The sequence below is a fragment of the Corapipo altera genome, unplaced genomic scaffold, assembly GCF_003945725.1.
Source record: "Corapipo altera isolate COAL_440 unplaced genomic scaffold, ASM394572v1 94, whole genome shotgun sequence".
In the NCBI taxonomy this organism is placed as follows: domain Eukaryota; kingdom Metazoa; phylum Chordata; class Aves; order Passeriformes; family Pipridae; genus Corapipo; species Corapipo altera.
In genome coordinates this window covers 1,251,500-1,274,574 of record NW_020884950.1, presented here as the reverse complement: position 1 = coordinate 1,274,574, position 23,075 = coordinate 1,251,500, and the positions used below count along the sequence as shown (strand labels likewise).

The 23,075-nt window shown below is 48.0% G+C and overlaps 1 protein-coding gene across 7 annotated transcripts; it reads right to left on the bottom strand.

Annotated features, from left to right (window-relative positions):
• Positions 1 to 172: 172 nt before the first annotated feature.
• On the bottom strand, positions 173 to 9,061 carry CEP68 (centrosomal protein 68). 7 transcript variants are annotated; one of them, XM_027663079.1, is made up of 9 exons: positions 8,170 to 8,713; positions 6,780 to 6,833; positions 5,475 to 5,906; positions 3,525 to 4,961; positions 2,395 to 2,517; positions 2,106 to 2,202; positions 1,139 to 1,294; positions 680 to 737; positions 173 to 540 (listed from the first exon to the last, which is right to left on the bottom strand). In XM_027663079.1, the coding sequence occupies exons 1-8, from the start codon at positions 8,170 to 8,172 to the stop codon at positions 688 to 690; spliced, it is 2,352 nt and encodes a 783-aa protein (XP_027518880.1). In that variant the 5' UTR covers positions 8,173 to 8,713; the 3' UTR covers positions 173 to 540; positions 680 to 687. The 7 variants fall into 7 exon arrangements, with proteins under 7 accessions (XP_027518880.1, XP_027518884.1, XP_027518885.1 ...); XM_027663083.1 differs by lacking the exons at positions 6,780 to 6,833; positions 8,170 to 8,713 and adding an exon at positions 8,990 to 9,061; XM_027663084.1 differs by lacking the exons at positions 6,780 to 6,833; positions 8,170 to 8,713 and adding an exon at positions 8,720 to 8,979.
• Positions 9,062 to 23,075: the final 14,014 nt, after the last annotated feature.

Sequence of the window (23,075 nt, the reverse complement as noted above, 5' to 3'; positions counted from 1 at the left end):
TTCGGCTTGTGTTTATGCATAAGAAAATTGAAAGTTAAACAGGCTCTGCTTCAGCAGGGAGTGGTAAATATAAATAGACCTTCAGTTTGCTCCCAAGAACCAGAAGGAGTTGCTATTTCTTGGCTTCTGGCACCTATTTTTGACGAGCATAAACAAAACATGAGAACGGGGCTATTAAAATCACACGGCTTTACTTGGCAGGGAGCTGCATGGCAACACTATGGATTACTCAGTTAAAAAACTCTGTTCCTGACATTCTGCTAACACATGGAACAGGCCACTTCAATAAAGAAAGGAAAGCTATGTTAAAAAAACAAACCAGAAAAAGGCCAGCTGTACATTCCTTACACGACTCCAGACGTCCCAGCAGCAGAGTACCTGCTGTACAACACACCTTTCTCAAGCCCTGGTGGGCTCACTGAACACATTTTGGCATCTCTGCAGCAAGTGGTGATGGAGGTGGTTTGGTGCTTGCTGCAGTTCTTCTCAGCCCTCCCACAACGGGCTAACGAAGTCCAGGTCTGACAGAGGCAGCATCATCTGAAATAAAAGGGGGTGTTTGTTACTGTACTTTGGCTGCAGTTAAACAGAGAAAAACCTTCTTTGGCTACTCCCACAGTGTATAGGGTACAGCTGGGTATAGGTATCAATTAAAAAAAAAACAGAAAACAAACACTACTTAAGATATTATCCTGTTGTGAGAGGCTGACACTCCTGAAACACTTGTCTCTCCAGTTCTATTTGAAGGAAGACAGTCAAGAAATCATCAAACAAGTTTTGTAGCCCCTATTTCACACCTAAATTCGCTTGCTTCCCTTTCCCACCATTATATGGCAACCACAATGTTTCTGAGAAAACTCAAAGCCAAAAAATACCCCTTCCTCATCTTCCCTCTGCTGCTGCTGCTGCTGCTGCTGCTGCTGCTGCTGCTGTCCCCCCAGCCCTCCCTGCCGGGTCCCTCCAAGGAGCTGCCCAGTTAAAGGTGATGGGGCATCCATTTTGAGACCTCCCTTGCTTTCCAAACATCACATTCAAAGAAATAACAATAAACCCTGACGTGCTAATTTAAGTGTTTCTCTCCCTACGTTTCCTTCCCTCTTCCCCCACTGCAGAAAGGCTGGTTTGCCCCCCTGCTTACCCACGGGGCAGCTTTGTGCTGCATCTCCCTCCTGATCCACCTCGTCCTTGCCCTGCACAGGACCCACAGCAGCAAGAATGGACTTGTACAGGTGCTCTGCGTGGCTTTCCAGCTCTTCCGACTGCTTTGCAATCAAACCCAGCGTGTCTTTCAGAGCTGGAAAACAAAAAACATGAATGGAGGTGGTAGTAATGTGGTAATTCAGTGTCTGTAAGAGCAGAAAGAGAGAGTTCTGCTCACCCAGGCAGAGCTTTTGAAGGAAATGGAGTGTTAGAAATCAATAATCTGATGTTCACCCTGTCAACATTGTGATGCAGAGTTTGGAGGGGGTGGGGAGCAACTTAGGAAGCTCCAGGTTAATGGAGATGCAGAAATAAGGGAAACCTTTGGGACTGGGTAAGAAAGCCCATCCATAACACAGCACTCGGCCTCTAAAGCCCCTTTGGTGACTGCAGGTACAGCCCACCCTTTAGAGAGCCTTGTGCAGGATGCACCAAGTTACCAGAGAAACTACTCCACACAGTCTGGCTGGGCTGTGCCCCCAGACTGGCTGCTGACACCAGCACAGGATGCACCGAGTGCAAATGGGGTGTTAAAATCACTCTCTCCTGCCCTGGAAAACAGCATCTCCTCCCAGCTCCATCCACAGCCCAGTGGGAGCTGGCCATGCTGCCACTGGGATAGCCTAGAGGACCCCTAAGAGGCAGGAACATCCATCACCCTTGATGGATGGCAGGGCCCAAGGCCAGGGTCAAGGCACAGTGCAGCCAAAGCACTTGGGAGTAATGGCTTCAAACCTCCACCTCACCTCCAGGTCTCAGGGCAGCAACAGAGGTGTAAAACCCTTTTCCTTCCCACTGCTGACCCATCCCCAGACATGTGGGGCCAGGAATTTTGGGGGGCAGATGCTATACAAGCATCACCAGCTGCGTTCATGACCAGCCCCACTCAAGCACTCCCTCCTCACCCGGGGAATTTGATGCCATGCAGTCCAGGAGAGCTTCTCCCCTCTCCAGCACGCTCTCCGTCAGGCTCCGGTGGTTGGCCACGTCCTTCCTGAACTCCTGGCAAGGAAAAGAGAGGAGCAGCATCGCTTAAAAGGGTTTTTGGAATAGACACAGGTCGCCCAGGGAGCAGTTTCCCCTGAGCAGGTTCCTGGCACTCCCAAATTTGTCTTTGCAAACCCAATGCACCCTGGACCGTTCCAGAGGTGCCTTGCTTCCCACTGGAGAGGGGGAAGCAAAGCCAGTACCCACCAGGTAGCGGTGCAGCGATGCTGTCACGCTCCCGGCATCCGGCGAGGGGGGCACCCAGCTGCCGGTGACATCGGCCACGTCGTACAGCCAACGGATCAGCTCCTCCAGCTGGCAGCAAAACACCTACTCAACAAAGCACAAAAAAGGGGTCACAGATCTATTGCTGCAACGGAGAAAAGTCACTGTGTGGCAAGAATTGAGGGTCACCATGAAATGGCTGCATGGAGAGGTGCTGGAAGCTGGTAGCACCCAGGCGGAAGGAAGAGGTTGGCCTCTGCCACCTCGCAGCCCAGGAGACACCCTCCTCCTCCTCCTCCTCCTCCTCACTGGAGCTGTGCAGTTAATTTGCAGTTGCTTTTCCCCAGGGGTTTGTCTCGTTCAATTAAGCGCTTTCATTTATTTTTAAAGCGTCTCGGTAAGGGATTATTTTTGTAAGATGCTGCATGAAACCCAGGGGCCTCTCCTGGCACTGAAACCAGACTCAAGTCCTGTTCCTGCTCATCAGGGGTTTGCCATAAAGCTGAGCTGCTTTTCCCTGGCAGTCTGGGGTGACAGATACAGAAAAGACCCTTATAAATCAGCAGAGTTATTCCCATACAGGAGGAGGGGATGAGTTTGCAGCTATGTGAGTGATAATCATTACACTCCTGCAAACAGCCCAGCATCACTTCCAAATCCATCCCAGCACTGGGGTGGGGAAGAAGATGGAGAGGAAGGTGGGGAGCAATGCCTGCTTGCCAGGGAGCAGAGCACTGGTGGCAGGATGGCCATGAGACATCATTTACTCTAATTATAAAAATTCTCAAAATAATTGGGCAACTCCTCAGTTGCTGCAGCTCCTGCCTCTTCCCTGGTGCAGCAGCACTGCAGGGGGATGGGGGGAAGCTGAGAGTCACATCTCCACCGAGCCTGGCCCTGTGATACTGAGCCCCAGGAAAAGCAAGACAGGCTCTTGCTCCATCAGAAGGAATTATCTGCTCTGGTGATCCCCCCCTGCATAAATTAGTACCAGCTGCCAGGCAGCACAACATCATGCAGCACAGGAAGCCTTAATTAATTGTGCCATAAAGACCAGGCACGTTTTATGTGAGATCTTCCCACAATAAACTTTATTTCTGGTCTCAGCCTACCTTGACACACTGGACAAGGGACTCGCTCTGCTGGCTCTTCATTGGATGTCCCCTGACCCGTGGCTCATTTCGGTACATCCCATCCAACGTGTCCCTGAGACCGGTCGGTAGATGAAGCCCCCGGAGGGGATCCCTATGGATCCAGCCACACGATTCTGTGTTTTCCCAGCTGGGCTTTCGAGAGCTGCAGGGCTGCCACAGCCCAGCATAACCCTCAGTGTTCCCTCTTTTGTCCCTGCCACTCGCTTCTCCAAAAGGAGCCAGCCCAGATGAAAGGGGCTGCCTGTGACGTGGCAGGTTATGGTGGTCATGCCTGGGCGTCCTTACAGTTAAGGAAAGACTGGAGAGAAAATGAGCCAGCCTTTCCAGCTCCTGCAGTCTTGGAGGCAGGGAAAGAAATTCTTCATCCCCTTCCCACTCCTTTCTCAGGGGGAGCACACCTGTGATAGGTAAAAACCTAGCAGTGGTTTTTGCCTCCCCTGTGAGGTTTGGGAAAGGGCTCCCTCTGGAACACCAGCTCCTCCCATCCACAGCAGGGTGCCCAGGTGAACTTGGCCCACCTGACTCCATTCTTACATCCTTAGCAAAACCTCTGGAAGGACGAGAGGAAGTGCTTCTTGCAAAGGATGCTTTGGCAATAGGTGAAGGTTCATAGAACAATCCGGCTCCTGGGCAGCCTCTTTCTCCAGGCCCTGGGGTGGAGAATCTCTCTGCAGAGGCCACCAATTCCCAACGTCCATTTTCTCTGCTTCCCTGAGCCTGCCCACCTCGGGGGCCGTAGATGCTGGTGGACCTCAGCGTGCCCTCAGGAGAAGCAGAAAAGCTGTCCAGGCCGACTCCTGAGTCATGGAGGACAGGCTCTGGCATCCTTCCCAGCTTGTACCTCGGCTTCAGCGGATAAGCATAATCCAGCAAGTCCTCATATTCTTTGTTGGGGTTCCAGTGGGGCGAGCAACGGTCTGGAGACGGGGGTAAGGAATCTGGGATGGCACAGGCCCAGTAATCGGACTGGTAGGAGGAGACCTCCCGGATGCGCTCCACGGTGGCGTGGCAATCGAGGAAAGGCGCCTGCAGGGCCCTGCCTTCTGCTGCTCCCTGTCGGCACCACAGGTCCCTGGTGGCCATGGTGGCTGCTGGAGAAGGGACATCCATGCTGGCTGGCAAGCTTCCCGATGGCTCCTCGGAGAGGCCGCTCCTTCCCAAAGACAGAGCGGAGAGGCTCAACATGGAGCGGCTCCGCAGGGCGCTCTCTGGGCTGGGGGGGGTTTGGGGCTGCAGGAGCTCTCGGGTGGAGGGAGATGAGGATTGGGCTCCCAGACTTTGTCTCCGATGGCCAACAGGGGCATCGTGGCAGCTGTCAGGAAGGACGTTCTCCTCTGCAGAGCTGCGCCGGCTGGGAGGGCTGGATGCCGGATCCCAACAGCCCGATGGCTTCACCTGCTCAAGGACAGGGTGGAAAAGGAAAGGGAGAGAGAGATATGCATAAAATGAAGCAAAGTAACCAGACAAAGACATCCACACATATCCAGGATATGGAGATAAATGCCCAGCCCCGGACCTGCCATGAGCTGAGGCTGGAAGTGGAGCTCTGTGCCATCTGTGGGACAGCCTGCAGCTGCTCAGAGCCCAGAGTGGGGCTTGATCTTAAGGAAAGGCATCTTGAGGGCTTGGGAAGCTGCAGGAGTCATTTGGCAGCAAGAGGCATTTATTTAAGGAGCACTGCCCTGAGCGACTTTCCAGCTCTGCGGTGGCAATATGGGAATGGAAGCAACAACTTGGGTGTTGGAGCCCCAGCCTTTTCCCACCACACATCCTAGCCTGGGCAGGGGTGGGCACACTCCAGCAGGAAGAGATGGAAAGCCCTTGCTAGGACAGCCCTGGCAAACAAGTCCCCACCTCGCCTGGGACCTCCTGGTGGTGCAGCAACACCTGCACACACAACCCTCTCACCTGCTGCTCTTCTGAGGAGAGGGACCAGTGGCTGACACGAGGAGGCACGTCACCACCAGCAGCACCTCGACAAACCAGCGTCTCTTTCTCTGAAAGGTTTGCTCTTGCTCTGAAAAATCCGTGTGCAGATGCTGAAGACACTGCTGGATGGCAGCTGGAGTCTCCCTGAGTGACACCAGTGGCCAAGTGACCGTGTCTGCTCATTGCCACATCCATCCCTTGCGGGCTGGGCTTGGCTTCCTCTGCCCCTGAGAGCCTGTGCAGGCTGTCTGTCAGTTCCAGGCTGTCCACATCCACATCCACCTCTGTGCAGTCCCAACTACCATCGTCCTCGGCATTCCCGCTCAGAGAGGCTTCAGAAAGGGATTTTCCCACGTCCACAGCCATTAGGATAGAACTTCTTCTGCAAGAGGACACCGAGCCTCGGGCTCTCTGGAACACACAGCACACAGTAAGGGCAACTCATCATCCCCCCTCATCTCCACAGCAAGTAAAGAAACTGGGTTTGCCCCTAATAACGAAGAGCTCAAGCATGATCTGGGTCATGCTCCATAAAGGAGCATCTTGGTGTGTCAAGTGGGACAGAGGAAAGAGCAAACCCTCACATCTCAGCAGCATTACCAGGTTTCAAGGATGTGACACACACAGGGAAAATCTAACTAAAGCCCTGGCCACATCGAGAACTCACTTGGGTTTGTTCTGGCAGAGTGGAACCAGAATCCTGAATTAATGGCAAATTTCGCCAACAGTTTGTGCACCATGAGGTCACTGGGCCCAAATGAGACATCCTTAACTGGGACATAAAGCACCTACGAGTGTGGCTGAGCCCTGGGGGCTGTTGGGGTGGAGAGTTGAGGGTTTTTTAAAGACACAAAAGATTCAAAACCTCGAAATGGAAGCCACCCAGAAGCAAGTAGATATAAAATGTCAGAGTGGGAGGCAGGAGGCTGTAAAACTCAAACCTGCAGCTTCTACCTCAATTCAGGAAATTAATTCTTTGTGAAATTAATCAATGGAACTACTTTCTCGGCTGATGACATTTTCCCATGTGCTGTACAGCCAAGCTCAGTGCACCTTGCTGCAAAACCTTCTAACCTGAGGTATTCCACTCAAAGCCTGAGCTCTGGATGCTCCACGCATGGAGATGCTCCACTCCCCCCTCCTGCTCCCCACGCTGGGCTTGAGTGAGGAGCTGCTGCAGGACAACTCATAAGCCAAATCAAGGAGACCCAATACGGCCTCTTAGAGCAATTCCAGCCCAAACCAGTAGGGCAACGCCGGCAGGGTGGTTTTGCTGGGACTCACCCAGCCAGTGCCAACCGAGAGGCCAAGGGAGCAGCAACAACAAACTACAAAGAACTGTTAAAAAAAAAAAAAAAAAAAAAAAAAAGGAGGAAAGAAAGAATTCCCAAACGATACTTGGAAGTGGGAGACAAGCTGATACTCACTCAGCTCTTTTGTCACAAGTTTTACGATCCCCCCCCTCTGACAAGCGGGGTTTTCCCACGGGCAGAGCCCGTGTGCACGGGAACAAAGAGCGGCGGGACGACGCGCCGGGTCTCCAGGGGAGACCAAATCCCCACACAGACAGCTCTGCAGCTGCCTGCCCCCTTCCCAAGGGCCGGCAGCTAAATTCAGCACGGCAGCAGCTGCGGGGAGGACGAGGCTGGGCTCTGCCAGCCCTCTCCCTCAGCCCCACACACCTGGAATTTCCCACTCCATTGCTTAACTGCTACCAAACACAACCCCACGCACGTCGTGTTATCATAATCGACAGCACCACTCTCCTTCTGCCCCCAGAAAGGCTGTATATCCAAACAAAAATGTGGGGTCACTGAAATAAATGAAATCAATAAACCTACCCCTGTGGTGGGTAGTGATTTAAAAATATATATATAAAAGAAAGAAAAGCCTAAAAAGGCATCAAAGCAGCTTGTAAAGTTTCAAAGTGCATGTGCAGTAATTAACCATCGACCTCAGGACCTCTTTATTTTTAAAATAAAGATTCTTTAAGAAGAAGCCACGTTGAGTTCAAAGTGATGTTGGACATCTTTATCTCCATCGGATTTAGTGGCCCGAGTCAGGTGTCAGCCAAATTGTTTTAACAACTATAAAAAACCACATACAAGCTTGATCTTAAATCTGAAAAGCAAGTGTTAAGCAAACATAAAATAAAACCTGCAGGTCGCGACCCATCTGTTATTTTTGTAACTGTGTGGAGGAGGAAAAGGTTGAATATTCTGAACTTAAGATCATTTGTTATCTTGTGGAGACAGCATGCAGTGATTTACATTTCTGTGATGCCACTGGTCTTTAAAAAAAAGAGCAAGTGCTGGTTCACAGGTCCATTAAATCTCCAGAAGCTAATTGGAAGCTAAAGAGAAACCAGGAAACCTGCCAGTACACAGGGGCGAGAGTAAATCTGCTTATTTCAGGATTTGTAAGGGTATTTAAAGGGACACCAGGGATCTCACTGCATTTTCAAAAGTCTCTAATTCAGGCAGACGATTTCAATTAACTTCAGGGAGAGCAGGATACAGAACCACACCTGGATGCATAGGAGATGGGGATGTCACACACATCCCACACACAGAACAATCAGGCAAAAAGTCACATTTAACAGCAAAGTGAACGTGCTGCTGCCACGACGTGCAACTCTCAACTACACAAACGACTAGAAAACAAAGTTTCTCACCATTTTCCAACAAACCCACAAAAATTCAGCGGCAGCGACGCACCAAGATCAACCCTCAGGGCAGGAAGAAGGAATCCCAAATCCTCGGGCAGGACTGAAGAGGGATGCACGACCACAGCTTTGGGCACGGTGGAGACTTTCCACTGGCCTCAAACGCACGGGAAAACAGCCAAAAAAACCCCAGCTACACCCGAGCCCTCAATTGTCTCGGCAGCGACACAGAAACAGGACCCGCGGGCGTGTTTTTAGATAAGAGGTGAAGACAAGTCGCTGTTTCATTCATTCCAACAGGGGAGGTCCGCAGGGATCTCTCCTGAAAGGCAATCCCTGAGCTTTTCCACGCCGCCAGGAGGGCCCTGCCGGCCCCAGGGCGCCACAAAATTCCCGGCGGACAAGGAGGGCTCTATCCCATGGAGCGGCTCCCACCGCCCGCGGGTCTCGCCTGGCTCATGGAATTCGGCGAGCGCAGCGGATGCTGATGGAATTTCCGCCTCCCGCCAGCTCCGCTTTGGCTGGGGAGCATTTTGGGGGCTTGTTTTCTGAGACAAACCCACACCGCTCTGGCCTCTCAGATCCCGCGGGATCCGCGGTTTGGGATTTTCCGCTCCTTTCCTCTCTGCCCGAGAAGCCTTCCCGCGGCTGCGAAAAAACCCGGCAATTAACCAAAAAGACAAGAAATCACGGCAACGACACCGAGGAGGCGGCGCACGCCCGGGGTGCCCGGCGCTGCCGGGTGCCGGGATTCCCAAGGGAAAGTCTCCCGGGACCCCCGGGATCGCCCCCGGGACGCCCCTCAGGCCGCGCCCCGTCCCTCACTCACCGAGCGACGGCCGCGCCCCGCCCCCTCCGCGCGCGCAGCCAATGGGAGCGCCGGGTGGTGCAGGCGCGAGCGCCCCCGCTGCCCCGGCGGCCAATGGGAGCGCAGCGCGAGGGGCGGCCCCGCCCCTCGGCCGGTGCTGACCCCGCTCGCGGGAGGGGCGAGGCCGACACGACGAGGCCACGCCCCCCGTCGACCAGGCCACGCCCCCTGCCCCGGCCACGTCCCGGCCCGATCCCAATCCCGGCCTCGCTCGCGGTCCCCTTGTCACCGGGGACCTGAGGAGCGTCTCCCGGGACGCCCTTGAGGTTGCTTGTCTCAACTCCGGGGTGTTTACTCGTATCCCACATATCGACCTTCCCGGACATTTCCGCGCTGCTTCGGGGGTGGGAAACCGCTAAAATTGGCACTGCGCGAGCCACGGGCGAACAAATCCCGGCATCCTCCGAGCACTGCTCCAGGAGGAGGTCCCGGTGCAAGACCTCCCACCGGGGTAGCGGAGGACACCCCCCCCCCCCAAGGGGGTCTGTCTCAAGGATCCCTGTGGGATGCCGGCCATGCCCTGCCCTTGGGGCGGCTTTCTGGGAAGATCCTGGTGCCACACTTTAAAGCAGGCTGCTCTGGGGATTGTACCTGGCCAGACCCTTCTTTGGTGGGTGGAGCAGACATGTTTCCGTATCCCAGAGAAAATACTAACCTTTCCCCTTGTTGCTGGCCATAGGCTGATTCTGGATTTTGTTTTTGTCACCTGCTCTGCAGCTTTCCTAGATATCTAGGAATAGCTTATCTATTTCCTAGATAACGCTGAAATTTCCTACATGTCAGTTAACTGATAAAGCGCTTTTTGGACAACATTGTTCCCAGCTTTAAGCCCAGAAGGACCAAAGAGTCACACTCCTTGGTTCTGCAGCATGTTCCAGCTCTGCCACCCCTGTGTTATAGTCCAGATTCCCAGTGGCTGTGGCCTGTTGAACTCAACGGAGCCAACCCCATTTACGTCCTGGAGGTTCTTGCTTTTTCTCCCTTGAGAAACACAGTGGGAATACCTTTTTCAGGGTTGCTTCCCGAAGCAGAGCTGTAATGCTGCAGTATAACATGGTGGGCGCTCTCAGGAGAACTCACAGCCAAAAAAAAGCCCAGATCACCTCTGTTCCTGTGCAGTATTTCTATATTTGGGGTCTCTTTGATGACCGTTGCAGCAGGTCTTCCGGGTGGGCTGCACATCCCTCTGCTTCGGACGCAAGACTTTGGAGAGCTGGCTTTTTTTTTTGGAATTCACACAGGCAAAGCCCTTGTGAAGGAAAAGCCCTTTAAAATGTTGTTTATTGCTTATTCTCCAGGGAGCCAGTAGGGGCCGTGCTGATGCAGGCGAGTGGGAAGGCGGAAGCACACACGGATGGGTCATGATTCATCCCCAGGCTCGGCTGTTTTTAGCCGGGTTTGAATTACTCGCAAGCTGCCAGACATTGTTCTGGGAGCTGAATAGCACCCGGCTGCGGTCTCGGCCCCGGCAGGAAAGGTTCGTGTCCTGTTCCGCCCCCGATCAAACAAGTGCCAGGATGTCTACGAGAACAGCCAAAGGAGCCGCAAAATCTTTCCCCTCTCTCTCCTTGGGCTCACGCTGAGTGGGTGTCAATAAACAAGGGGGGGAACCAACTGATGGTCTAAAGGAGAGATGATTAAAAAAATTCAGGGAAACAATACCGACTTTATTCTGCTGGCATCTGGCCCTCTTTGTTAGGAACCCTGCTGAAGAGAAACTGGCTTATTTGATCTATAATACAGGGTCAGTCAAACTCCCACCCAAATTCACTCAAGGCTGGCAAAGACTAGCATGGATATTTTCTTGCTGATTTGGGACCTCGGGATTCTTTCAGACTTCGGTTTTTGCAGACAAATGGTTTCTCTGCATCTGTGAACGCAACAGTTCAGCAGTAATCCCCCTACTTATGACGTGAACTAGACTTGCTTATGATGATCAGATTTGAAAGCAGTGTATTTTCTGGTACATGAGAAGCTACCTTCTTGGTGGGAATATCCATCGGGTTTGTACGGAACTGGATCCATCATGAACACCAGCTGTATGTATCCAGAGTTTTAATATGCCCATAACTGGTGACCTGCTGTTATCCAGAGCTTTTGGCACATTGATTTGTTATTTCTTTCTGCCTTGAATGGTTTCAAGCTACAAGCCAGACAGTCAACACTACCACGAAACCTGAAGCCTGGAGGTGCACCATATGTTCTTGCAGGGCATCTGCACTATCTTCAGCATCAAGTTTCAGTCTCGCAATGCAAATGTCTGGGATGGATGAGATGTCAGCAAATTCAGGGCTTGGACCCAACCTACTTGTTCCCAGAGCATTCAGAGCAATATTAATTCATCTTTTTACAAACTGCTCGGGAATCTGTTTGCTAACCCCTCTCTGAAAGGTGTTTGCAGGTGTTTGTCCTTCTCTTCTTGTGGCTAACAACCCTTTTCTTTCCAGGATTTCCAAGTCTTGGACTATTCTTGTTCTCCTCTTGATTTTCACTCTTTGGGCCACATTTCTTTGAAGTTTAACACTGGTCCAAAACTCCAGCATGGGCTTGGCTATGATTAAGCAGAACTGATGTGGTAGCCCAGACTTACACACCCTGGTACAGTATCTGCCTTATTCACAGCACAGGGCATGGACTCCTGCTTCTGACTGCCCACAGCTTCCTGCTCCTGCTCCTTAACCTACCATTTCCCACAAGTGTTAGTGCAGTTAATCACTCTTATCTTGACTAATTCTTTGCAGCCTCTGTTTCCCAGACTCACTCTCAATTTTTCTGATGTTGCTATGGATTTCAGCCCTACCCTTTTCCATTTTCCCAGACCTTCTCCAGGTGGGACCTGCAGATTTTCTCTGTTCCAACATTGGTGTCACTAATCAGCTACTTACGGTCCTGGACCTACAGCAGGCCCCTAAGGATTCCAGTCATTCAGCTGGACAGCTGCTCTAGTAATGTCTAAATAAGCAGGTTCAAGCTCAGCCATGTTGCTTTAGCTTCTTTTTAAGGCCCTAAGAAGACTTACCAAAAGCCTGCGAACCTTCCAGCACTCTTCTAGATCATCATGGCAACTATTGCACTATTACTGAATATTTCCTAATAAAGGTAGCTGCTGCTTTTTCTTCATGATTTTGGAGAAGCCCCTAAAAATATGACATGTAAGCCAGGATTAATGAAGAACAGAGGGAAAACTGGAATGACATGTATTTCAGTGTCAACTTAGAAGTGTAGAGCAATGAATCCCAGTGGTAGCAGCTGGGCAATTCGAGTTATTTACCACTTGGTTGCTTAGTTGGACCAAGAGGCAGGATTTAGCCCAAGAGGTCAAATAGAAGTTGCACTTCTCCTTTCTGGCCACACGATGTACCCATCACACCGCGAACAGCCTGGCCAGACCACCAGCAAGAGCTAGCAGCTACAAAGGCAGGTGTTTCAGGGGTTGGTATTCCTCAAAAGCATCTCCTTCCCTCTATCCAGGCCCTTTAAAACACTCACGCAGCTGCAGCTCGGGGCTGGGTGCCGTGGTGCAGAGGGGCCTGGATGGGATGGAGCTGGAGTGGTCCAGACCCTCCATCTTTCCTCCTGGAGGAAGGTGAACCCTTGCTGTGAGAGAAATAGGAGCCAGATGGTCAAGAGGTCATGGCAGCTTTTCATTAGTGTCAATTATAATGGGCAATGAATAGTTGGAATTTTACTCATTAAACGTGAGATTTTACTGCTGCTTTCAGTGGGGAATGTGAGCAATTCTTTTTCATTCTAATTTGCTGGGATGTCTCAGCCCTTTGTCATTTGTGTGTTGTCCTGAGCAGAACCAAGAGGCTCTTCAAAAACAGAGCTGGGATCTGCAGGAACCAGTCATCAGCACAGAGATTTGCAAAATACTGGGGTTGGTACAAATGAAAATCTCTGTATGTAAGTGTAAGAAGAAATAGCAGAGCAGGGAGGATGGGAACAGCTTGAATTTATAACAAACACCATTGCCAGCAAAAAATTTGAGACTAAAAATTTGAGCCACTGCTAAGAACACAGCACACACAACTCATTTGAGGGAGAGCCTCCTCTCTGACAAGAAGAGGTTGGCAGCATTTCACATCTCCCATTCCCACTCCTGGCAGTCAGGCAGCAGAGGATCATCAGAAAACAACTATTGATTCTTAAAGATTATTTAAGAACTGTCCCAAAACTGGGAGGTTTGGTGGCAGCCATCATCCCTTGTGGTCTATGTTGCACATAAGTGATCGTGGCCAAGACTGAACAACCACGTCCTGTTGCTTGTGTGAATGAAACCTCTGAGGGAACAAGTGCAGGCAGGTAAAATCAGCTTAAAACGTAAATAAATGCCATATTTCCCTTCTGTAAGATCTCCTACAAGGATTCAGTGATACTCCCTTTAATGCTTATAATGGGGACATAGCAGAGATCTGACTTTCAACAGATGTATATATTTTAAAGGTGACCAGTCAGTGCAGCTGTGCCACACAACCTGTTCAACTCAAACCATTCATTTAGCAGCAGAACAAATTTGTATTGTCTTCCATTTATCTAACTCACAAAGCACTTTCCTATAATTATATCTATCTTAATCAAACAAAATGAGGATTTAAAAAAAGGACTAATCTGCTCCTTGGCCATAATTGGATTTCTTCTGCAAATATTAAGTTACAACAATAGCAGCGACTTTTCTAATAAATTTACTTTTAAATGCTTTTCTTTATGTGAACTAGAGGAATGAGTGTTGCCTGCCTAGAAATCCTTAGAAGGAAGAAGTCAGGAGCATTTTCCAAGAACTCTCTTCCTCTTAAAAAAAAAAAAAAAAAAAATGAAATTAAGAAATTGGAAAGCAGGTGGCCAGATTTGTAGATGTAGAAAAACAGAATAAAATCATTAAACTTCAATTAGAAAATATTCCAAATTTTATCTTTTTGTTGAAATATCATAGGAAACTTTATCTATTTATCCAAAATAATGCCTAGCAAGCACTAACAATGGCTGGGAAAGGGTTAAATGGTGACAATCCAGTGACACCAGCATTCCAACAAAGGGCATGGTCTGGGAAATGGAACCAAATACCGAGTTGCACAATTCTCATTCAGGGACATTTCCAAAGGAGTCTTTGCTTCTGCGACAGAGCCTGGTCCAGCAGGATGTCCTGCTGCCTGTGCAAGGCTGATCCAAACTAAAAGGCCAGGTCTTCTCCAAACAAAGATGGAAACATGAATTCCGTTTGGGGTGATTTTTATTTCAGATTGAGAAGCTACACAAAGAGAGAACAAATATACACTTCCATCAGAGAATGGAAAAAGAGAGACAGCATCCCATTGCGTCACCCTCCTAATACAACAAACCATCCCAGCCTGAGCCACGGGACTGTTTGCTCCCCAGGCAGGCAGGGGGGTTTTACTCCAAAGAGTACACTACATAATAAACATCTTTAATATCTGCCCCAGGGTCACACACCCCCAGACACAGCAATATGGTCTTTGCATATGTGCACATACGTCTGTTCTTGGTAATAAAAGGCTGATACAGAGTCACACAGATGAAACCCACAGCTTTAAAAGAGGAACAGTTACAGATGTTGACAAGGATCAACACACCCACATGGCACAAGCACTTCCTCAATGGAGTGGTTACTCTTAAGCACTAGGTTTTAACCCGAAGGCAGATACGTTTGTATCAGTGATACTGGACTGTACTGGAGCAGGTGGCAGTGGATTTCAGAGTTCCTCTGTCTTTTTATTAAAGTAATTAATCAAATGGTTTAGCATATAAAAATACAAGAATCCTCCCTCCTAATTAGAGAACTTGTGTTCTTGTAGAAATAAAAGCACACACACACATACACACCTCGGGATTGCTGTCAGAGAGCTTACAGGATAAAGAAAAGAAACCCACTTTCCTCGTCTCACACCAGGACATCATGTTCTCCCTCCTGTCTCCAGGGATAATGGAGTCTTTCAGCTTTGGTGCATAGTTATATTTGAAAGCCAAACAGCAACTTGGAATTTGTCCTGAAGGGAACCAGGACAAGGCACCTTTAAGGATAATAAGGCAGATTGCATACCTCTGCTGCAGAAGGGGACTCCACTTAGGCAGGGGTGGTCCTGCTATCCTTGAATCTAGAGGGATTAATCAAAACCTAATCAAAATCTTCATCCTCACCAAACGTGAGTGAGTCGGTCTCAGTTTGCTATAACCAAGCAGCAGTCCAGAAGCAGAAGCTCATCCCCCATAAGCAGAGGTACACTCAGCTATTTGTAATGCTACACGCGGTCTCCGTCCCCTACAGCACATGCTTTGTGGATGACCTGACACAAGTGCAGCCAGAAAAGTAACAGAGAAAGAATGGAATACTCACGGATGGCAAACATATCACCTCCACACTGGTCTTCAGGCAAGAGATGTCAACAGAGCATCTATTGTGGGGCAGAGCAGGGAGGCAGTCAGGGCTGGGCTACCTTGGTCACAATTATTTGACTTATTAAGTGCAAAATGTCATCAATGTATTGCCTTAATGAAGTAGGGGTTTGTTGAGTCCAGATGCTCCTCTGAAGCTGAAACTATATCTTTGCCCTCTCACAAAGGGATGTGAAACAGTCTTTGTCCTCACACGGGACCAGAATATCTTTAAGTTTGATCTATGTACTCTAGGAGCCTGCTGGGATCTGGGCAGACTCCAAGCAGCACAAAAGACTCTGCAGGAGGGATATAGAGAAAGCAAACTGAACAAAAGTTGAGGAAGTTTTCCTTTGCATCAACACCAACCATCTAGAAAACACTTTTTTCTTTTTGGAGGTACATCATAAGAATACCATGAGCATGTAAAATGCCTCTAATTATATACAACAAGTTTTAAAAACATTCCTTTACTGCTGCTTTACCAAATATGATCATCTTAAAAGGCCCAGACCAAACCCAAACCCCTATGCTGCTAAGGAAGTACCATCTCCATCAGAAGTCCACAAGCCACTGAAAGCTCAGGAAATTACATCAGTGTACATCAGCGAAGTTCCTGGCCTGTCCTTTTTGTGGCATTCCTTCTGATTCTTAACAAAGCTCCCATCCAAACCACTTAATATTTGGTGTACTTTTTATGGTTAAGCACAATTCTTTCTGTGGGAATGTAATCCAGGGGGATTCAGGCATGTGTAAACAGTTTCCTTGAGAGAAGATTTCCCTTAGAAATTTCTTTCTGCAATAAGTAACAGCAATGAAGTTGCACTGACATGCCACATGCAGTTTAGTTCCAAGTACTAAATACATGCTTGTCAAAGAAGGGTATTACTTTCTCAGCGTTGTTACCAGAAGGAGCAAGTGAAAGCTATCCTAAGGAACATCTAATACTGAATTTCTTGGTCTCTGTGGCTTAAAACAACACTGTTAACTTTGCATTACAACACAGTTGGCTCAAAATTAATTTCCTCATGCTGGTTCTTGTTGGTCACCCTGCCTGCCTTGCAAACAGCATCTGTGGCCTTGAGAGAGACAAGTATAAATGTTCTTAAGCAGGACTTCATATAAGATGAGCTGGCCTGCTGAAATGTCCACAATCCTCACCTCCTGCTGGCAGTGAGATCAGGTTAAATCCAAATGAGATTTCATAGTTGTTAAGAATGATATATCTGCTGACAATGTGATAGAATTTGGTAAGTAACCATAATGTCAATTCTTGAATGAAAGAGGTTTTCTTTTTCCTTTTCTCTTCAAAACTCCATACTAAATAAAAAATATATATAAACCCCCAGATGTTACTTTTTTTAGGGAGATGACAGTTATTAGCTAACAATGAAGCTGGCTTCAGGATTTGGGATCTGCTCCTAGCCTGCTTGGTGACTCTTCACGTGACTCAAGATGAGCATTTTTCCACCTTTTTCTGCATGTATTCATTTGTGCAGCTGTGAACTGGTGCCTGCTGGTCATAAATGCCCGTAAAGACCCCATGCAGAGAATGAATTCCATGTTAACATTAACTTCCCAAGACAGTGCTCAGATGTGACAACGAAGAGCTACAGGAGCCAAATAAGGCTCTTGATCACTTATTGTCAGAGTTAAAACATTCAGGAGCAACTGTCTTAATGTGTTGCCCAACGTCTGGAAAAAGTTTCAGATCATTTGTCAAACCCTTTTCCCTCCTGCCAGAAGCTGAAACAGCAAGTGAACATGGCTTTCATCAATATGCTCACACAGATAACAAGTTCGTCTTTGTCCTCGGAGAATAATGGTCACCAGGCATTTCTCTGAGGGGCATTTGTCCCAGCTATCCTGCAAGGAGGAATGTGGGTCAATCCCTGATCCAGAACTGTGCTGCTATTCCTCTGGTCATGGCTAGCAGCCAGGAGCAGCTTATCAGAGCTCCACGCTGGCTCACTGCATGTTCCCCTGTTGCTCAGTGACGAGGCATTTCAGAAACATCAGCACTCATGCCTCTCCCTGCAAATCCTGGCCAGGCAGCAGGCAGGGATTTGCATTCTCTGCTACATGCCAGGCAAATGCCCGCAGTCTTTTTGATGCTATCTATATCAAAACGCCAAGGGAAACACGCTTCCTTCAGGTCTTAACTTCTTTATCTTCCTGCTTACCCTGTCTTCTCTGATGGTCCTCCTGCAACCCCCAAGCTCTTCCTTCTTTTTCTCCACTTTTGTCACCCATATTGACAACAAGACAACCTGTTCTTTTAGTTGAAAAGCTCTTTCTTTCATTGAAACGAGACAGAAACTAAGCTGTCAAGACTCCCAATTTAGGTGTTGAATCCATGGTGATGTCTGTTAATTTACCTGAGCCTAAGCTTTCATGGCATGTCAGGTGGAGATGGAAGGAGGCAGATAGAACAGGACACTGTGTTGTCCTTGACTAAGTCACATCCACTTTTTGAACTGCAGCTCACACTGACATCAGCTCTCCACTTCCCCTGAGTTAGCCCAGCAAATGCCTACACAGATCTCTTTTCCATCACAGTCATTTATCCTCTAGCACACTGCAACTCTGCATACTTTCATTATTTGATTCCTTTCAGATTTTTGAAAAGTTCATCATTATTTGAGATTTAGTGCTCTGTGTCTTAGGAGTGCTTTCCAAACACTGCAACTCACTATCTTCCACACTACTGCCTGTGAGATACCGGTACACCTGTAAAGCTAATTCACAGAAAAGGAGGCACAGGTATAGGATTTATGTGACCTGCTAATTCTGTGCTGTTCATCAGGATCAGTCAATACAGGCAGGTCTGTGAGTGATTATGAACTGCCAAGGCCCTGCTAAAATCAATGAAGATGTGACAATTTTCCTTTGGCGAGAGTTTGTCTTTTGGTCTTTTGATTTCATACCTGAGGCTCACTGCTCACTGCCTGTGGGGAGGTCAGGATTAAAAATGATGATTTCCAGCAGGAGAATGCTTTTCAGTGGCTGCAGAAACTCGCTGTGTTAGCAGAGGACCAGAGTGAAGATTTAGCCCAGACTGTTGACCAATACTGCAAATCTTTGCAGAAAGAGGTGGTGGTGTTGTCCCTTTTGCAAGCTCTCGAGGACACAGCCTACAACATATGGTAGGGTGGTCAGTCACAGAGATGCCAGGGCCTTTGGCTCGTCTGAAAGAGGAACTGCTAAACACCTCAAGTTTTCATTATTCTCGCTGTAAAATAAGGAGGAACCACAGAAGAATGAGTCTAAGAATGGTGACACTGGGTCACATCCGTCTCTGTGGGCCACAGCAAATGCCCAGGGAAGAGTTTAGGAACAGAGCAAGCACACAAGAAACCCTCCTGCCCCTCATACCGTCCCCCCAAACTCTTGCCACCTCCAGCTCAGCCTCTTCAGGCAGTAACGCCTGCCCAGAAAAGACAAAGCAGAGATTGTTTCACCAACAGATTTGGTACTTTGGCTGGCTCCACATCTCTGTTATGTCCACAGGACACAGTCCCGTTCGTCACATCCCTGCAGGGGAAGCCCTGGGATTGACCCTGGTCTGTCCTCACCACCAAAGCCATCCTGATTGCAAGAGACATCCCCAGAAGTGTTTAAAGTCCATTGCAATTACTGAATCTTGTAGTGCAATTACCAACACCAAGACTCAGCTAAAGCTCAGTTCTGAGGAATAATGGGTCTTTACTGAAAATATCCCAATGGCAGCCAAGTGCTGGCACCCTCCATTGCTCACTACCACTTTTCAGGCATCTATAGCCACATCTTGCAGCACAGAACAAGCACCTTTCTCAGTCTGAGAGACAGATACTGCTCTGCAGCCTCAGAGCAACTCTAAATTACTAAGGCTCACAAACCTCTGCTGAGCTACGGACAGGAGCAAGGCAGAATGCAAACTGGAGCCCTCAAAACTCTGTTCACTCTCCCATTTATTCCTGAGCCACTGAAACATAAAAAGAACATAGGGTATTCCAGGAAATGGGATGACATCAGGCAGTGATGGATGAAGCACAGAGTGAAAAGTCAAATCCTGGAGAAGAAATAAAAGATGGTTCAAAACAGTCAAAGAAACTTCACTGAAAAAAGAGAATGCAAAAGTGGAATAATAAATGGCATCAGAGACAAAGTGGGATTGCATATGCCAGAGGCTTGCAGAATCTTCTCTTAAATACTTAACAGAACCATAGAATATGCTGAGCTGGAAGGGACCCATAAGGATCATCGAGTACAATTCCTGGCCCTGTGCAGGACACCCCAAGAACCACACCACGTGATTTCCGTATCTCTCTCAAAAAGCAGCTCCTGTACTAGAGGATAGGACACGAGGTGTTGGTACCCTCCTTTTCTAAGAAGAGAATTTGTACCTTCCATAAAAAAAAAACCAACAAAACAAAAAACTAAAATCAAGTAGAAAAATTGTGTTTTCTAGATGAAATTTATTTCCTCTTGAAAGAAAAAGGAACTGACTAAAGGTTTCCAATTTACAGTCACGTCAGGAGAACAGAAATATATGTCCAGCCAAGAGACACTGGAGTTAAGTACCACACTGGCACCAGATTTGTGGGGTGCCTGGGTGAGAACAGAGCAGGTACTACCTGCATGGCTGCTGAGGACCTTCCCAGCTCACAGCGACCTGGAAAGAGGCTGCATGGAGACCTTGCACGGCAGGTCAAGAACAGAATCTAAAATGCACATCCCTCAACAGCCCTTTGATTTTTCTCCCAGTGCCCTTACCTGAAGACCTTGACCACTTGAAGCAAATGGCAAGTCTTTTATCTCATCAGGCTTTCCATCGGGATTCACATTGTTACAATGGCAGTCATTGGAATGTGTTAACATTTTTTACAGTCTGAGAGAGTTTAATATTGGATCTTTCACACTTGTACCGTAAGAAAAAAAATCCAGGTAGAGAACCCTAGAAGATGCATCATGGCTATCGTGAGGAATGAGAACATCACCGAAAAATAAGAAATGTAAATTCTGACACAAATGATACAAAAAATACCAAAAAAGATGTTCTGACAAGTGGTAGTTACCCAGCATTCCTGCTTCCATGGATCCCTCTTGTGCACAAACAACAAAAGAACTGGCAAATTTGTAAGTCTAAAGTAGGGCTGTTCTAAGACTACAGATTTCTGACAGGTTAAGAGCTGAATATTCGTAGTTCATATAAATCCTATAGCACCTGTTTGCAGGAGAAGGAGTGTCAGATTTCCTTCATCAAATTCCTGCTAAGAGAATGATTTGACCTCCTTAAATCTGACTGCTCTAACAAGCTTTACATGGAACTAGACATTCCCATCGAAGCAAACGTGGCAATCCACTAGTAGGGACTGGGAGAGATGTTCAGCAAAGACTTTGAGTTGCTGCATTGCTCTTGGAAAATACTAAGAAGACTCTGGGGTATTTGCTTTAATCTACCATTTCCTGGGATCCTCCCACTAGACCAGGTTGCTCAAGGCCTTGTCCAACCTGGCTTTGAACACTGACAGACTGGGGCATCCACAACCTCCCTGGGCAACCTGTTCCAGTGTCTCACCACCCTCACAGTAAAAAATTTCTTCCTAGTATCTAACCTAGATTTCCCCTCTTTCAGTTTGTACCCATTACTCCTTGTCCTGTCACTACAGCTCCTGACAGACTCCCTCTCTGGCTTCCCAGTAGGTCCTCTTCACATACTGGAAGGTTGCTCTGAGGTCTCCACACAACCTTCCCTTCTCCAGGCTGAACAGCCCCAACTTTTTCAGCCTCTCTCCGTAGGGGAGGTGCTCCTCTGGACTTTGTGGCCCTCCTCTGGACTTGCTCCAACAGTTCCATGTCCTTCCTATGCTGGGGACACCAGAACTGTACACAGTACTCCAGGGGGTCTCACAAGAGCAGGGAGCTAAATGTCTAATGGGGGATAAAATGCAATTACAGAACCCAGCCCACAGGGAACAGTCATGATTTTCAGCTTCCTTGAAATATCCACATACTGCTTTAAAATCAAAGTATTTGGGTTCCGGCGCATTCAGATTTTTGAAAGAGATATTCAGACTTAAAACTGTGCTTTTGGTTTCCTGAGATGAAAGGAGTTGGAATGATTCTAATGGGAGGAAATGCAAAGTTCCAGTGGGGCTTGATCGGCTGGGCGAAGGACGTCCCTACAGAATTGTGTTTATCTCCTTCCATTTTGAAGACGAGCCAAGGAATGACCAAATTTTGTAGACATGGTTATAAATAAACGGGTTAAAAAGAGACTCCACCTGCAGTTTCTCAGTGGGCTGACTAATCCTTTCCTACTTGGATTGTCTGCATAACTCTGCTGCACAAGATTAACCAGCCAGGCATGGTGCACTCACTGCGTTTCCCCTCAGGGCTGGCCAGCCACATCTCATCCTGCAAAACGCATTGTGTCCCTTTACCAGGGAGGATGCTTTGCAAAGGAAGGCAGCTCCTGCTATGAAATTGGAGTTGCCTCTTCCTAGTGCTGATATCTTTCCAGGATAGCTTCCTCTGAAGTAAGAGAGGAGAAAGAAAAAGGGAGACTTAGTATTACTTTATACCAAAGCTAAGTGTAAATATATACTGCTGAATTAACAGTGTGGAGACTGACCATATGCAACCTCTTGTTAAAGTAGCCAAGGGAAAACATCCACAAGTCCAGGCAAACTACTGGCATCCAAAATGCCAAGATAAATCAACAGGATATTTGCAATGAGTTTGCCAGACTTTGTTCAGGTTTGGGGTGCAAATTCGGCAAGAACATTGTACAGGAAAAAAGGTGGAGTGGGAATCCAGAAGCGTTTGGCACAGCCCCCAGCAAAGGTTGCCATCTGCCACTAAGCACTACCCTGGCCCAGCACCGCCCAGAATTACTAAATGTAAACTGCTGCCAGAAGAACATTTATAGCAGGACCAAACTCCAAGCAGGAACAGGCAGGCAGCTGCCCCAGCACACAGACATCACTGAACTACTTGAGGTTATAAACTCATCTCTTCTCTTCTCCTTTCAAGCCAGGACTCAGACTTGTCTGTCATCAGTTCCCACATGATGTGTGTTCAAATTTTTTCCTTCCCTGCTCAATTTTGCTAGAAGAGGGATATGACTTAATTTGTTTGGACTGACCCATTAAATAAACATGAGCAGGACGTGGTGTGCTAGCAGAGGACCATCTGTGTTTTCATGAAGAGAGCTGACTTCTGAATTTACTGATGTTGTCACAGGCAACCCTCTTTCAGACATATTTATACTGGAACAGACTCTACATTTCTTTCAGCCCCCGAGGGATTACTTTAACAAAATTTGTGTTTCCTCTGGATTTTTTCCTTAACACTTGGTTAGAGGAAAGTAGAAAACCAATCCTTGATCTGCATGAAGATCTCCTACGTTTGGTCCCAAGGTTTGGGAGTTACTCACCAAAAGGCCAGAAAGCTGCTATGAGCTGCACTGCAGTGGGGAAATGGAACAAGTCCCTATAAGTTATTAATTCAGATATGAAAAAAAAAAAGAAAAAAGCTAGTTATAAAGACATATTTGACATTTTTAAGGGATTGGAGAAGAGGAGAGGAAGGGGAGTGGGAAAAAAATGTTGCTTCATATCATGACTGTAATGGTTGGTAAGGCCAGAAAATAAATTTAAGCAACATTTTCACC